Source organism: Lolium rigidum, chromosome 2 (assembly GCF_022539505.1).
Source record: "Lolium rigidum isolate FL_2022 chromosome 2, APGP_CSIRO_Lrig_0.1, whole genome shotgun sequence".
NCBI lineage: Eukaryota > Viridiplantae > Streptophyta > Magnoliopsida > Poales > Poaceae > Lolium > Lolium rigidum.
Window position 1 is genome coordinate 27,872,849 of NC_061509.1, and position 17,038 is coordinate 27,889,886.

The window sequence follows — 17,038 nt, forward strand, 5'->3', positions numbered from 1 at the left end:
ATACCACATATAAGTAAGTATCCACTATGAGGGTAATAACATAGAGTAGTAACATGCACCATGCACTACTCTATGTTACTCCCCACTATAACTAATCTAAAGGTGTCAGTGTTGTGTAATAAATATGTCCGCTGGTTAGCTAGAATTCCAGGAATTGGTTGAAGGAGCCCGAATCAGTGGCAAGCTCAAGGATCATCTGTGGCAGTAACCAATATTCATAGCCCGACTTGAATTAAGTACTAAACTAACCTGGAGATGAAATGTCCGCACTGATCACCTGCCGCTGCCACTCCATTCTAATGTGATTTAGCAGAAAGATAGATTAAAAAAAGACATATATTATTGTCTCCTCATCGTGACAAAGGATACATTTCGTACATCCATGCCAGTTCCGTTTTATAAATAAGGTTAATTTTAAGAATAACACCACGATGAAGATACCAATATACCATGCAAAAAAAAACCTTTGTTTTAATGGTATCTTCATCTTCTAAATGAATTTATTATTAACTACCAACTGAATTGATTTGATTAACGCTTTATACATAGACCCTAGCAAAAATACACCCTTGTTAAGTCCCCATCGTAATTTATTAGACCCATGCATCAGCTGAACAGAAACTAACCAATGTTGCAGTTCATTACAGGATGCCAACCGAGGTGCAATAAGATCGCAACTGAACATCATAATCAGTGGAGATGTTTCCAGCACCTTCGCTATGGTCTCACCTTGTTGGTGTACAATATTGTACAAAGATGAATATTGTTCCGAACAGTGGTTGTTCCCAACCATTTAGCCTCCCGAAATTTTATCTTTGACCAATCCCTGATGAAAAAGAACCATATAAATAAAGTTGGATCTGGGTTGCCATAATATCAATCGAAAAATGAGAATCTCCAGATTTTCATATAACCTGATAAATAGCTTTTGAGTCAACATACTTTTTCCACAACAAATTTTGCCATGCACTATCCTCATTTAACAACCTAGCCAGCCATTTTTTAAGCAAGGCCTATTTTTAACCCCAAGATCATGGACACCAAGCCCCCCCCCCCCCTCCCTTGATCTTTTGATCAATCCTTAGACGCCTTACATTTTGGGACGGAGGGAGTACTTCTGATCCACAAATGCCACGTTGGTCCGACGCCGACTCGATCTTTTATCTAACCTAGCTTGCATCTAGTCTACTTTTGCTTCCATAAAGTCAGTAAATAGAAACTCTCTGAACTTGGCAGGATTCATGGCCTCGCCCACCATCTCTGGAGGTGGCCCGATCCGCTCCATCCTAGGCATGATGAGCATGGTCACCGATATACTTGTCACCGCCAAAGTTTGTGATAGCGCAGTGGTCCACGCTGGCCAGTGCGTCATTGGTGATGATCTCCATCTGGCGTGTGTGTTTTCTAGTCTTTCTAATAAAGCAGGTGTTATTGCAAGATTGAGATAAATGAGAATGAGAGGTACAACAAGAATAAGGAGCGGTGAGATCTAGCTCCAATGGAACTTGAGTTGGTTCTTAAAGAAATCAAGACTGCAACCATTTGCGGTTGTGTTTTTTCTAATATTTTTAGCCTCTCCTTGAGAATCTTGCTCTTAGCATGCTGTGTTTTTCCATGGGTTAGAGCTGGGTATAATGGATATTTTGGTTCTGAATTTTGGTACTCACTTACCCTAAAACGTGTCGCCGCAGATTTGATTAAGAAATTCCACGCAATCGCGCTTATTAATGGCATGAATACATTGATACAACATGATACGGTAGGCTAACACCCACAACTTATTTTCTTTGTTTTGCAATGTTCAGTGGCAGAAAAAAGAGTGGCCAGACATGACGGAATGACGGGAAGTCTTCATGAGCCTTTTCCAGCTATATGATTTATCACGAACAAACGCTTTTGTCTACATAAATATTTTATATCGACAAATTGAAATATAAGGGTACTGGTACTACGGTGTAAAGATATGTGTGCACCAAATATTTGCACGTACACGCATCTCGTCTCCTCTGCTGGTGTTTGATTATCTCATATCACCGGTGAAGGAGGTGTTGGTCAAAATGTACGACTTCCTGAGGCGGAACAACGATCTGAGACTCTTCAACCATGGTACCATGAACCTCTGCATGCTGATTTGCATGTGGAAAGCAGGACAGAAATGATCTCTGTTCCAAATTCGATAAAGAGTATATATTAATATCGCGAAGATACCAATTACACACAGCCCTGCAACAACATCATGCCCTAATGGCAGAAAGGATGCACACAATCAAAAAAAAAAGAGAAAAGAATTACAAAAAATAAAAATCCCGCTACAGAGATCCATAACCTGAAACAACAACATGACACCACCAAGCCAACACCAGAAGATCAGCTTCTCCATAAGCGACGCCTTCATGAAGGAAACGGTGCAAAACGCTGTCGCCGCCCGATCATAGATCTTAGGTTTTCACCCTGAAGAAAGTCCTCACTCTCAAAACAATGTCTTCAACAAGAACATTGCCAGGCACAACCAATTAAGGCCAGACCTTGGATTTTCACCCTGAAAGATAAGACTCCGAACTTCTCCTGTGCAGTCGCCCCCATATACCAGTTGTTCTTTCAAGTCACGAAGCACCTAGCCAATTCCACCTCACTCCAAGATCCGACCACCATTCCTATTCCACCGATCTCGGCTTGATGACCTTCTTCGCTAGCACCATGGAAAGAAAACAACTTCATGATATTAACAGCCAGCAGAGCTTCGAAGCGCTCCCTCTGAAACCAAATGGCCAGATAAAAAATTAAACATGGTTGCGCACGACCAAAACCACCCAATCCAGCAATCTTCAGTCATTATTCGCACAATAAATTTCGCCGGCAGGACCTTCCGGAACACGACAATCCACCCAAACTGGAGGGAACAAGCATCCGGTAGATCTTCAACTTAGTATGAGAAGAATCCGAGGACCGCCGCCTTTATTCAGATCGGACCCCAACGGTGCCGACCATCCCGGGACGGCCAAGGCAAAGGTGGAGATTAGGCGAGGAAGCCCTCGCCAGCAGCGCCCTACAGCCAGCAGTCGACCCTCCACCATCGGCAGCCAACACCGCGAAGAGGACAAGGGTTGAACCGATCTAGGGTTAGTACCCCACCGGCCCAACCACCTGGACCTCCGCCGGCGGCATCCCTGTTCCAAATAGAAGGCTTGAGGAGCAAGGTCGATGGCAAACTCCTTCCCAGATTATCCCGTTGCATCCTATTCATAGCAATTGTCGCATATGAATCGTTAGGTGTGATTCAGACCCTATCATGCTATCCTCACATATCTAGCTAGCAAGTTGTTCTCTACCATGGATGTTTTTCTTTTCTTCAGTCTAACATGGGATTATTCTTCCCTACTGAGATGGATGCCATTGCCAGGTATATATCTGCAGGGTCTTGGTGTTGGCTTTAAGATGGCCTTTAGTTTTCACCAACTGATCGATCAACTATAGTTGAGAGTTTGCGACCTGAGTAGTAATTATATGAAAACCGTACACCTAGAGCTTTACGACACTTTTACGTTTCGATGGGTGTATATTCTAGGAAATAAATTATAGAAGTTCAGAATCATCATAATATGCTGGGCGCCAACATTCCCCCATTTCTAATTTTGCGCTGGCGCCCCCCATACGGTCCCTATATAAGCTGCACGGGACACCGTATGAGGAGGGCGAGTGGAGATGCTCTTATTAATGTCATGAATACATGGAGGGACACCGTATGAGGAGGGCGAGTGGAGATGCTCTTATTAATGTCATGAATACATGGATACAACATGATACGGCAGGCTAACACCAACGGCTTATTCTCTTTGATTTACAATGTTCAATGGCAAACCAAAAGAATGGTCAGACATGACGCGATGAGGGGAAGTCTTCGGGCGCCTTTTCCAGCTATATGATTTATCATCAAGAAACGCTTTTGTTTACATGAATATTTTATATCGACAAACTGAAAGAGCAGAGTGCTGGTACTATAGTGTAAAGATATCGCAACCTTTCGAACTCTGAACTTGTTAAGAATTTATCTATTTCTCTCAACACATATTTGTGCACAATATATTTGCACGTACACGCAACTTCTCTCCTCCGTTGGTGCATTGCTTTGTTAGAATATGTTTTACGTCTCTTTATTTTATGTTTTGCACCCAATACGTATGTGTATTGGTGTCTTCCATTGTACAAACTCTTGGTCCTATTCTGGCCCTATATTAACGCGTAACCGATGGGAGACGACCCCATCGTTCAACCCTAAACTTCAACATGCTTGATTGTCTTGTATCACCGGTGACGGAGATGTTGCTCAAAATGGTCTTCACGGCTCCATGTGAAGTTTGAATTAACCAACCACCATGCATACGCCAAACGCCTAGACTTCCTGAGGCGGAACAACGATCTGGGACTCTTCAGCCATGGTACCATGAACCGCTGCAGGCTGATTTGCATACGGAAGCTAGGACAGAAGTGAAATCTGTTCCAATTAGAAGGCTTGAGGAGCCAGGTCGATGGAAAAGTCCTTCCCAAATCATCCCGTTGCATCCTATTCATAGCAATTGTCGCATATGAATCGCTAGGTGTGATTCAGATACTATCATCCTATCTTCACATATCTAGCAAGTTGTTCTCTACCATGGACGTTCTTTTTTCTTCAGTCTAGCAGATGATTATTCTTCCCTATTGAGATGGATGCCAATGCCAGGTATATGTCTGCCGGGTCTTGGTGTATGGTGTAAAGTCGGGTTTTAGTTTTCACCAACTGATCGATCAACTATCTTTGAGAGTTTGCGATCTGAGTAGTTATTATATGAAAACCGTACACAACGCATTTATATTTTGACAAGTATGTATTCTAGAAAATAAATTCTAGAAGTTCGGAATCGATCATCATAATATGTTATAGACAGTTTGAAACTTAAGTTATTTATCTAATTCGATTAGCTAGATGCTGATAGTCGTAGTCCCCAACCTAGTTTTCGTGGGTCCTGAAGGACTCGAGCACATCCTCCCTGCTAGCCGAGGCGGTGTAATACGCCTCCATAAACTCACTAAACACGAACTCCCTGAACTTGGAAGGATTTGTGGCCTCGTCCACCATCTCCGGCGCCGGGCCGATACGGCACTCCATCTTGGGCATGATGAGAGTTGCCACTGACATCCTTGTCCTGTCGGAGTTGGTTACAGCGCGGTGTTCCACGCTGGCTAGTGCGCCGTTGGTGATGATCTCCATCTGGTGGCCAAAGTTGATGACGAGTGCGCCGGGGATAGGGCGGACGAGGAGCCACCGCCCGATGTGCCTCGCCTGGAGGCCTGCCACATCACCCTGGGAGAGCACGGTGAGGAGGTGGCGGTCGCAGTGCGGGAGGAGGCCGAGGGTGAGGCTCGGGTCCGGGCACGGCGGGTAGTAATTGACGTTCATTTGGGTCTCACCACCACTAAGGTCGCCGGCGAAGAAGCCGGTGCCGAGGCCGAGACCCTCGGCGATAAGGCGCAGTAGCGTCTGGGCTAACTCGTGCACCGCCTCGGAGAACTCGGCGAGGCGCGGCCTGAAGCTTGTTGGTTCGGCTGGCCAGTCCTGGACGAGCTCGTCTGAGACTGGGTGGCACTGGAGCTTGAGGTAGTCCAGCCAGTACTGGGTCTCGCCGCGGTCGTAGGTGGTGCTGGTGGCGAGCCGGAAGGGCTTGCTCTGGTCGCTGGAGCAGTAGGGGAGCTTCTTCTCCGCCGGCATCGCAAAGAACTCCGCCGCCGCATCACGGAACCCCCTCACCACGTCCTCCCCCACGCCATGGTTCACTACCTGCATGGAAGATCGAATCAACATCAAGCGTTTTGGACTCTAAGCCAAGTAGAGAATATTTTTTTCGATATGGGAGCATTGCTCCGGCCTCTGCATCAATAGATGCACACAGCCATCAAGCGTTTTGGACTCTAAGCCAAGTAGAGAATATAGACAGCTTTCAAATTCTTAAGATACTCCGTATTAAGTTATTAACTAGTTGTACCATCATGAACTGAATGGTAGTGTGGTGGATCAAAGTTAATCATTTTAGAAAAAAATCTGAATGTTTCCCGGGCATGTATCTAGGGTCCCATAGAATGATAGAAATGACCCAATTCTATGAAATTCTGACCTAAACCAAAACCCCGATCAGGGGCTGAAGCAAAGAAAAGTACTGCTACTGTAGCTGAATCATGAAGGACTTGGGCGGGCGCGTGCCTGAAAGAATCCGAAGTCCTTGCCGGCCCGGACGATCTCTGCGGCGACTCGCTGGCGGAGGCCGTCGTCGCCGGAAAGGGCGGCGCGGTGCAGGTCGACGACGGGGAGGGTGACGCCGTCGTCGTCGAGCTGCAGGACGGCGCGCTTCTCAGGCGGGAAGACGTACCTGTCAGGCACCGAGGCGTGCGGTGGGGCGTTGCACAGCAGCTCCATCTCTCTCGTGTCAGGTGTGTATGTGTGTGGCAAATGGGCGAAATGGACGCAGTATAAGCAACGTGTACCTAATGAATGTCAGTTAGTTTGTTGGCAGTTGGCAGTTGTTTGGTGTGAGTTCACGTGGAAGCATATCGAGCGTCTGTTGGAGTCTACAGCGCTACTACGGCTAAGGTGTTGGAATCATCCCACCAAATATGACGTTCAACTCAGATCTAGTTTAGAATAAGTTTACATCATGAAATGCTTTGCTTTAGCGTTCGTTTTGGTCCAAACGATGCAAGGGACCGATGAATTTTGTTAGAATATACGTGAGAGTGGTAAATTCCGCGTGGACTTCATGTATAGAGTTTTAATCCGTGCCAATTGTGTAAGCTGCTAATAATTAAAAAAAAATGAAAAACAAATCGCTAAAGAGTAAGGTCTTCGCATGGTATTTTCGTAGAGGGGTAATCCTCGGTAAAGACAACCTTGTAAGACACAATTGGCACGGAATTACAAAGTATGTATTTTGTCATCATGACGATTGACGAGAGTAGCAAGCACTTATTTTTAAGTACAATTTTGTTATATCTATATGGTCAGTTATCTAAGTATGTTCTACCTTATACCCACCACGTGGTGTTGCTCATATACTTGGCAGATGGACAAACGGTGTGGATCATAGGTTTAAAGTACTTATTAGGATGGACGTATTTGCCTTTTTTTAGTCTCTATAGCTATGTAGAAATGATAATATTTTAACGATAAAGAGGGTTCTCTCATGCAGGTTAACTATCGGTGCCCGACTTTGCTACGTAAGTTCGTGTCTAAAATGTGTGGAGAATTATGACCTGTTTATGGGGGTATCTACAGATGAAGTAATTCACTACAAATAACATCTCAAAACTTCTGAAAAAAATCCGCAGGAAAACCGTTAGGATCAGATGCTTTATTATGCTCCATTTCAAAAACAGCTATCTTAATCTCCTCTAATGTAAAAGGCTCTTTTAATTTCTCTTTATCTTCAAGTGAAAGACAGTCAGGAAAGTCATCTAATAAGGTGTAGGGCATCAAATCAATAGCACCAAACAAGCTTTTATAATAATTAGTAGCATATTCAAGAATATTATCATCTCCAGTAATTAAACCTTCATCTTGTATGAATCTAAAAAAATTATTTCGCCGTTTACGACCACTAGGTTTCAACATAAAATACTTTGTATTGCGATACCCTTCAAGCAAGTCCTCCTTGGATCTTTGCCTCCACTTAATCTCTTCCTCGCTTAAAATAACATTTAACTTTGCAGTTAACTCTTTCCTAAGTTCATACACTTCAGCAGAGATAACCCAAAAAAACTCACTTCTCTTATATTTTATTCCTTTTACTTTCTCCTTCTATATTTAAATTCCAACCTTTCAAAATCCTTCTAGTGTTAACAAAGAAGTTATGCCAAAAATCTAAAATGTTCCTGCCTTTCTTAGTTTCTCGCCATATCTTTGGAATTAACTCAAAGACCTCAGGCTGTTGTAACCAGCATAATTCAAAACGAACAATCTTTTTTTCGTCAGGTAATTATATACTTGTGTCGAGAATAAGCGCAGCATGATAAGAGACTCCTCTAACCAAGGTCCTGACCGTAGATAAAGGATATTGAAGCTCCCAAGAAGTAGTAACTAGAACTCTGTCCAACTGAGCAAATAAAGGATGTTTTTGGTTGTTAGACCAAGTAAAATGTCTACCAGAAATACAAATTTCCTTCAAGCCCCAATGTTATGTAATTGCATTAAATAAATAAGACCATTTAGAACGCTTCTTAACTTTATTTCTCTCACGGTCTCTTCTAATCAAATTATTAATCTCCTCCCAAACAAAACAGATGATCATTTCCTCCCAAGACTTGAACTAATTCAGACAAGAAAACAGCCTTATGGTACAATATGGTACTTACGAATATGGAAAGATAAGCTCCTATCCCTTGGGGAAGATTAGTTCTCATAAATTCAGTACTTACAAATATGGTACTGTATATGATCTCTTTCTTCCAGCTGCCCAAAGGAGTCTTGCACCGATTGGATTACTTCCAATCAATATTTTTTTGGAAAGAGAATAATGAAAAGAAAAAGTATCGGTTGAAAAAAATGGAGTGTTGTATGCCGTTTAAAAGAGCATACAACACAGGGCCTTGCTAGGAAAATGGCTGGCCAGGTTATTAACGGAGGACGGTCTATGGCAATAACTATTGCGGAAAAATTATGTAGGCTCAAAGACGATATCCCAGGTTATTTGGAAACCGGGGGATTCACAGTTTTGGGCTGGTATTATGGCAACAAATAAATACTTTTTTTCGTTTGGCTCCTTCTCCATTAGGAATGGGGCGGAGATACGTTTTTTGGAGGATCAATGGTTGGGAACAACCACTCTCCGCGAACAGCATCCGGCCTTGTACAATATTGTTCGTTATAAAGGGGACACCTTGCAGAAGGTGGAATCTTCTTCACCCTCGGTGACGTTCAAACGTGATCTTATTGGTCCCCGTCTTGACTCTTGGAACGAACTGCTTTAGTGGTTAGATTCAATACAGTTAGCTATGGCGTCTGATGAATTCCGTTGGAGTCTTGCCAAGAATGGTGTTTTCTCGGTAGTCTCAATGTATAAAGCATTTTGCATTCCTACCCAACCAATTTTAAATAATAAGTCCATCTGGAAGATGAAGATACCATTAAAAACGAAGATTTTCGCATGGTATCTTTGTCGAGGTGTGATTCTTACTAAATGTAACCTTGTAAAACGCATCTGGCATGATAGCAAGAAATGTGTAATCTGTCACGAAGATGAGACAATAAAACACATTTTCTTTAACTGTCGGGTTGCTAGATCTATATGGTCAATCATTCAGATAGGTTCTACCCTGTACCCACCCCGTAGTATAACCAATATATTTTGTAGTTGGTTAAATGTTGTGGATTCAAGGTATAAAACGATTATCCGAGTGGAGCGATTGCAGTTGTATGGTCGCTTTGGTGTGTAGAAACGACAAGGTTTTTAATGACAGAAATTCCTCTATCATGCAGGTTATCTACAGATGTACAGCTATGCTCCGTTCATGGTCACCGCTTCAATGCTCTATTTTTGGAGGTGTCTACACGTTTGGAGAATACGGCAAAGGACTTTATTACCCAATATGGATGGCAGCATAGCCGTAGGATAGAAACCAATGGAGCTGTTGACTAGTTGGCTTTTTTCCTTTATCCTTTATGTACTTGTTTCTCTTGGATACTTGATTCAAAAACGGCTGTGTGCATCTTAGCTATACAGAGGCTGGGTGTAATGGTTGATACTTCGAGTAATAAAGGGCCCTTTATCAAAAAAAAACAGCCTTATATTTTTCATGAGCTGCCCCACAAATATTAACTAAGTTCCACTTGAAATTATTCACCTTATCTATCAAGAGCATCCTAGTAAAGAATTTACCGGTTGCGCACTCTCCGGCATCAAACCGTTCATCACTCACACTCATCAGTATACCACCAAACCCAGATAAACATCTTATTTGTACAGATATCTGGATGTTTGTTCTCTCTTTATTAAATTATGCAATAAAGAGATGTGTGCATCCTTTGCATGCAGAGGCTGGGGTTTTACCCCCATTTCAGAAAGAAAAATATCTTATTACCAGTTAATGTCATGAATACATGGATACAACATGATACGGCAGGCTAACGCCCACGACTTATTCACTTATATTTACAATGTTCAATGGCAAAAAAAAAGAGTGGCAAGACATGACGTGATGATGGGAAGTCATGAACAAACGCTTTTGTTTATCAGGCGCCTTTTCCAGCTATATGATTTATCATGAACAAACGCTTCTATTTACATGAATATTTTCTATCGACAAACTGAAATAGCAGTGTGCTGGTACTATGGTGTAAAGATATCACAACCTTTACAGTCTGAAGTTTGAACTTGTCAAGGATTCATCTATTTCTCCCAATACATATGTGTGCACCAAATATTTGCAGGTACACACATCTTCTCTCCTCCGTTGGTGCTTGATTATCTCATATCACCGGTGACGGAGATGTTGCTCAAAATGGTCTTCACGGCTCTGCGTGAACCTTGAATGAACCAATCAACATGCATGCGCCAAAAGCCCAAACCTCCTGAGGCGGAACAACGATCTGGCACTCTTCAACCATGGTACCATGAACCGTTGCAGGCTGATCTGCAGGCGGAAACTAGGACAGCAATGAAACCTGTTCCAATTAGAAGGCTTGAGGCTGGAGCAAGGTCGATGGCAAACTCCTTCCCAAATTATCCCGTTGCATCCTATTCATAGCAACTGTCGCACATGAATCGTTATGTGTGATTCAGATCCCATCATGCTATCTTCACATATCTAACAAGTTGTTCTCTACCATGGATGTTTTTTTTTACTTCAGTCTAGCAGATGATTATTCTTCCCTATTGAGATGGATGCCAATGCCAGGTATATATCTGTCGGGTCTTGGTGTATGGCGTAATGTCGGGTTTTAGTTTTCACCAACTGATCAATCAACTATCTTTGAGAGTTTGCGATCTGAGTAGTTATTAGGGATCCGTACTTATTATACGAAAACCGTATACATCGCTTTTATGTTTAGTATGTATTATAGAAAATTAATTCTAGAAGTTCGAGATCATCATACTATGTTTTTACACAGTTTGAAACTTGTGGTATGTATAATTCAATTAGCCGAATGCTGATAGTCGTAGTCCCCAAGCTAGTTTTCGTGGATCCTGAAGAACTCGAGCACATCCTCCCTGCTAGCCGTGGCGGTGTAATACGCCTCCGAAAACTCACTAAACACGAACTTCTTGAACTTGGCAGGATTTGTGGCCTCGTCCACCATCTCCGGCGCCGGGCCGATACGGCACTCCATCTTGGGCATGATGAGAGTTGCCACTGACATCCTTGTCATGTCGGAGTTGGTTACAGTGCGGTGTTCCACGCTGGCTAGTGCGCCGTTGGTGATGATCTCCATCTGGTGGCCAAAGTTGATGACGAGTGCGCCAGGGATAGGGCGGACGAGGAGCCACCGCCCGATGTGCCTCGCCTGGAGGCCTGCCACATCACCCTGGGAGAGGACGGTGAGGAGGTGGCGGTCGCAGTGCGGGAGGAGGCCGAGTGTGAGGCTCGGGTCTGGGCACGGCGGGTAGTAGTTGACGTTCATTTGAGTGTCGCCGCCACTAAGGTCGCCAGCAAAGAAGTCGGCGACGAGAAGGACGTCTGGGCCAACTCGTCCACCGCCTCGGAGAACTCGGCGAGGCGCGCCCTGAAGCTCGTTGGTTCGGTTGGCCAGTGTTGGACGAGCTCATCTGTCACCGGGTGGCACTGGAGCTTGAGGTAGTCGAGCCAGTAGGGGAGCTTCTTCTCCGCCGGCATCACGAAGACCTCCGCTGCAGCATCACGGAACCCCCTCACCACGTCCTCCCCCACGCCGTGATTCACAACCTGCGTTAAGATCGAATCAGAACCAATATTTCAGGATTCAAAAGCAAAAAAGATGAACCAGGCGAAAATGCGCATTTGGAAAAAAAAAGTTGAGAATTCCAGAGTTATCAAATTCATACAACTGTCATGTTTGAAACGTGGACTAAATGCTACAGCTATTTTTTCAAAAATTTCACTGATATAGTATAAATAGTTCTAAAAGTAAATATAAAATAAAAATATATACATAGGTATTTGGGCCATTTGGCGATGACTACATGCACTAGCCGAGTCGAAGGCACGCCGCCATCGTCACCCCTCCATCACTTATGACGGACACAGCAGCTCCATCGATCTCTGATCACGGTCTCACGTGCTCGTAGGCGTTTCGTTTGTTTTTGTGTTCGTGTGTGTGTGTGAATAACTGGATTGATGGATGTGGTGCAAGGAGCCAAAGTTTGACGTGTACGTGATGAATGAAGCTTAGCTAGTTTGTTGGCAGTTGGGAGTTGTTTGGTGCGACTGGGAGGGCAGTCGACGTGGAAATATGTGTGCCATCCGTGGTGCGCACAAGGACTATGGGTGGACCCAGGATAAAAATGTCCAGGTGTTCCATGTTTAATAATATATTAAATAATACTATGATTTTACGAACACGATTGTCAATATAAATATAATGGTACGTAATATTGAAAAATCTTACCAAAAATTCAAATTTAAGATGCCCACTAAAAATATAGTTCATCATTCCGAAAATCGAAATAAATAGTAAAGTACCGAAGATTGCACTATGAAAAAGCATAAACGGAGATGCATCAGTACATCTCAATTGCCGACAAAGGAAACAAATATCACTTAGAAACAAATTGAATAAAATTGTATTGAATTGAATTAATAAGTTAAGACCATTACCTTTAAAATGCTCTCCTACATTCTTTTATAACCATTATTTTGTCCATGTGGCGGTGGCAGAGCTGCGGCATCGTCGAGTTCATGGGATGGGGCATCATTTTGTTCATTGGATGGACAAATATTTTTTTCTTGAATTGAGGTCCTAGGTTTCTTTAGAATCATTTCCATAAATGCAGCTTCTCCTATAATTTACCAATTTTTATAAGAGAATTAATAAGGATGATATAAATCTGCATAAAGAAAAATAGGAAATCATATGAGCTGTTGGATTATTTTATTTTTTTAATAGAAACGGGTCTAGAAGACCCCACAGGTGCATTCAGTCCATCACAGGTGGCGGGTACATTTTACATCTCTCGCACTGAGAAACATAAAATTTGAAGAAAGGGCCTCTAAAATAATAGAAAACACCCTATAACTAAAATATGAAAAGCAATCAGGTCCTTGGGTGCCGCCGCCACCTCTCATCGGCGATCTCAATACGTGAGTCGAGATCCGATGCCAAAGCGCTCGACAACATGCATCCGGCGAAGCATCGCACACGCCGGTCACTCCTCCTCCTCCGGGGACGATCCACTTGGCGGTGGAGAATCATCGAGCTCCGACGAACGATGCGCAGAAGAGCCTCCATCCTGGAGGTAGAGAAAGGGCCGCCATGTCGGCTAAAGTTCACAGCGTCCTGGAGGTAGAGAACATCTACTCAGTGCGCCCCTGTCCTTCCTCAGGTTGCCACCGGTTGTCGATCTGGAGATCGTGTCAAGTCAGTCGGCCGATTCAGCCGTGATATGTTATATGTTTCAAAAATTATATTATTGATTTTTTTAATATGAATCCAATAGCATAGTTTTTGTAGGTATATAATTTGTATTTCATTAATTAAATTAATGGTTTAAACTGTACCGAGTAGCTCTCCAGTTGTATCCCTGGCATTGGTTTGTACGGCCGCGTTACCTCGTACATTTGTGGAAAATAATAAGGAAACAGGCAAACACGGTATCTTCGGCGGCTTGCTTGCTTGCTTTGAGTGCTTGCGAGTAATCTTTGGAGTAATAGCTCCTGCAAAAAGTGTGTCTACCTTTTATTCCGTAAGAGCAATTCCAATAGTATAGCCAACTGTTGGCTATAACAAGATGTCATATCATTTGTAGTCATCATATAGCTAACATGTGCAATAGTTGGCTATAAGAATGTAGTATTTTACTAATATATGGCCCACCTTTCACTCTCACAAGGTGTCTAGGAGCACGTGCAAGAGCTGGCTATTGCATAGTAGCCCACATCCCTTCTCTCTCCTCCAACTCATCTAAAATATATTATTTAATGTCTTATAGTCAGCTGACTGGACTCTATTGTACTTGCTCTAAGGGCAATATACAATCGCTCACTAAAATTCATGTTTCCCTTCTCTATATCCTTCAAAAAGAAATCATGTCAATAAATATTCAATGTTGTGAGAAAATTCATTTGCTATGCAAATGATGCGGTCGTCAACCCCCAAGCTGTAAAGAGCGGACAAGTCATCCTCTAAGAATAGCGGCGGCATAAAGAGCGTGTTTAGGTACTTCCTATTTCTGTTTGGACTGTGTAGCTTGGATTTGCATAACTTTAGAGAACAAGTAAGTATTTAAGGGTTCAAATTTGCAAACACAAGCGGTTCTCTTTTTTATTTTGAGAAATTAAAGAGGTTCTACAACATATGATTAGACCTAGGCCTATCAAAGGCCTAGCCCAATAAAACCCACTCACTCAACCACCAAATTTCCATTTCCCTTCTCTATTTATTTTATTTAGAGCAAATTCATTTGCTACCACACATGGATGACTTGAATGCAAGGCCTCGACATGCACACCAGAAACCATGGAGTCGTCATTGATGATCTTGAGCTAGCCGCGACGGATCTTGAAGGACTCGAGCACGTCCTCCCTGTTGCCGGCAGCAGCGTCAAAAGTCTCGTAGAACTCGCTGAACACGAATTCCCTGAACTTTGCCGGGTTCTCCTCGCTTACCATCACTGGCGCCGGGCCGACAAGGCAGTCCATCGTGGGGTGCACTAATGTGGCCAACGACAACCTCGCCTTGGCTGAGTTGGTGAACACACGGTGCTCGACACTAGCCAGCGCCCCATTGGTGACGATCTCGATCTGGTGGCCGAAGTTGACGATAAACACGCCAGGGAGGGGGTTGACAAGGAGCCACCGCCCATTGTGTCTAACCTGGAGCCCGGCAACATCGCCCTGGGATAGCACAGGTGAGGAGATTGCGGTCGCAATGTGGGAGCAGGCCCATCGTGAGGGATGGGTCTGGGCATGGAGGGTAGTAGTTGACGTTCATCTGCGTGTTGCCACGGCTGAGATCTCCACCAAAGAAGCCGCTATCGAGGCCGAGCCCCTCAGCGATCAGCTCGAGAAGATTCCGGGACAGCTCGTGTAGGGCGACGGAGTAATCGGCGAGGGAGCTCCGGAAGGCCTCCGGCTTGGATGGCCAGTGCTGGACGAGCTCTTCATCAATGGGGTAGCAGATGAGCTTGAGGTAGTCACGCCAGTAGCGGTTCTTGTTGCGATCCCAAGGAGTCTTGGAAGCGATGCGAAAGGGCTTGCTCTGGTCATCAGAGCAGTACGTGAGCTTATCCTCTGGTGGCATCTCGAAGAACTTTGTTGCTGCCTCCCGGAATGCCCGCACCACATCCTCCCCCACGCCGTGGTTCACAACCTGAAAGAAGCCAAACTCCTTACCAGCCTTGACGATCTCGGTGGCAACCTCGGCGGCGGAGGATCCCGTCGCAGAGGGCGCCACCGTGGAGGTCAATGAGCGGCAGTGACACATCATCGGAGCTAAGGTCGCCGAGGAGGGAAGCACGCTTCTCTGGTGGGAAGACATACTCGGCGGGCACAGAGGAGAGTGGAGCACTGGCGTTGGACAAGAGATCCATGGAGAGGAATGAAGCTTCTCAATAAACATGGGGGTATATATAACTAGTGAACTAGGGACTATGGAGTCAAGGGCGATGTTTACGAGGTAGGCTCATTGATTAGTACAGTAACCACACACGGAACTTACTTAAATAGATCCAAAACAAATAAATGTACATACAACAAAACCATTTATATGATGCGCAATGAACTCCACCTTCCACCCGCCTCATGGATCCAAAACTAATGATGTACTTACAATAATTATTACTTATATTTCCAAAAGTAATGAGCATATGTAGGATGAAATCATATATGGCGTGAAATTAATTGCACGGTCTACCTTTCCAGTAGATCTAAATCAATAAATGTGTGTACAACGAAACCATATATATGCCACGCAATTGTGCCACCTCTTTTCTCGTAGATCCAAAACTAATAAATACATGTACGCCACGCAATTAAGTGCACCTTACCTACTCAATAGATCCAAGTTGTAGCTCCTACCTACCCATGAGATCCAAAACTAATGAATGCAGTATAATAAAATAATATATTGGGTGCTAATCACATCTATCAATAGATGCAAAACAAATGAATGTAGTATAATAAAACAATATATTGCGCGCAAATCACATCTATCAATAGATGCAAAACTAATGAATGAAATACTATAAAGTAATATATTATCCTTAATTCTCATATCTACCAATATATCTAAAATAAATGAATGTGACAAAACTATATATGGAGCGCAATTAACCATACCTACCACCTGCATGATAGATCCAAAACAAATGAATGTATGCATGAAAAAACAAATATAGCCCCGCATATGACCGCTAACTTCTACTTTTTTATGGATACAAAGATAATTAAGGGCCTACCTATAGCTTAACCACCTATTTTTTTCTAAAATCATAGTCAATTTTGTTTGACATTGGATCTTCATCTAACAATCCACAGCTCTCTATACAATTTAACTTGTAGTATTTGAAACATCATATGTATATCACTAGATTTATCATGAAAGATATATTTGCACTTGTGACTGTGTCTATGGCTTGAGAACCTATATTTAGAATCATCGGAGGTAGTTAGAGTGATTGTTGTGGGTATACTTTATGGGTATATCAACGGCAATGGCCTAGATCCGGCAAGCCCGGGTGGCCCATAGTTGGTGATGAGGCATGTGGCCCATCGGGCGGCCCGAGCTTGCCGTAGATCCCGAAGGATGAAGTCCAGCCTCAGAACAGGAAGCCGGATCTCAACCGACCTACGAAGGAGGCCGGATCCGTGACGGCCTATGAAG

The 17,038-nt window shown here is 43.6% G+C and overlaps 1 protein-coding gene and 2 pseudogenes across 1 annotated transcript; all 3 read right to left on the minus strand.

The window, feature by feature from the left end:
• Positions 1-4,738: 4,738 nt before the first annotated feature.
• On the minus strand, positions 4,739-5,850 carry LOC124686152 (2'-deoxymugineic-acid 2'-dioxygenase-like). The gene has a single exon (XM_047220141.1). It carries the CDS (start codon positions 5,837-5,839, stop codon positions 4,988-4,990), a length of 852 nt encoding a protein of 283 aa, XP_047076097.1. The 5' UTR covers positions 5,840-5,850; the 3' UTR covers positions 4,739-4,987.
• Positions 5,851-11,194: 5,344 nt separating this feature from the next.
• LOC124689412 lies at positions 11,195-13,776 on the minus strand (annotated as a pseudogene).
• A 924-nt stretch (positions 13,777-14,700) lies between these two features.
• LOC124689413 lies at positions 14,701-15,746 on the minus strand (annotated as a pseudogene).
• Between the last annotated feature and the right edge of the window lie 1,292 nt (positions 15,747-17,038).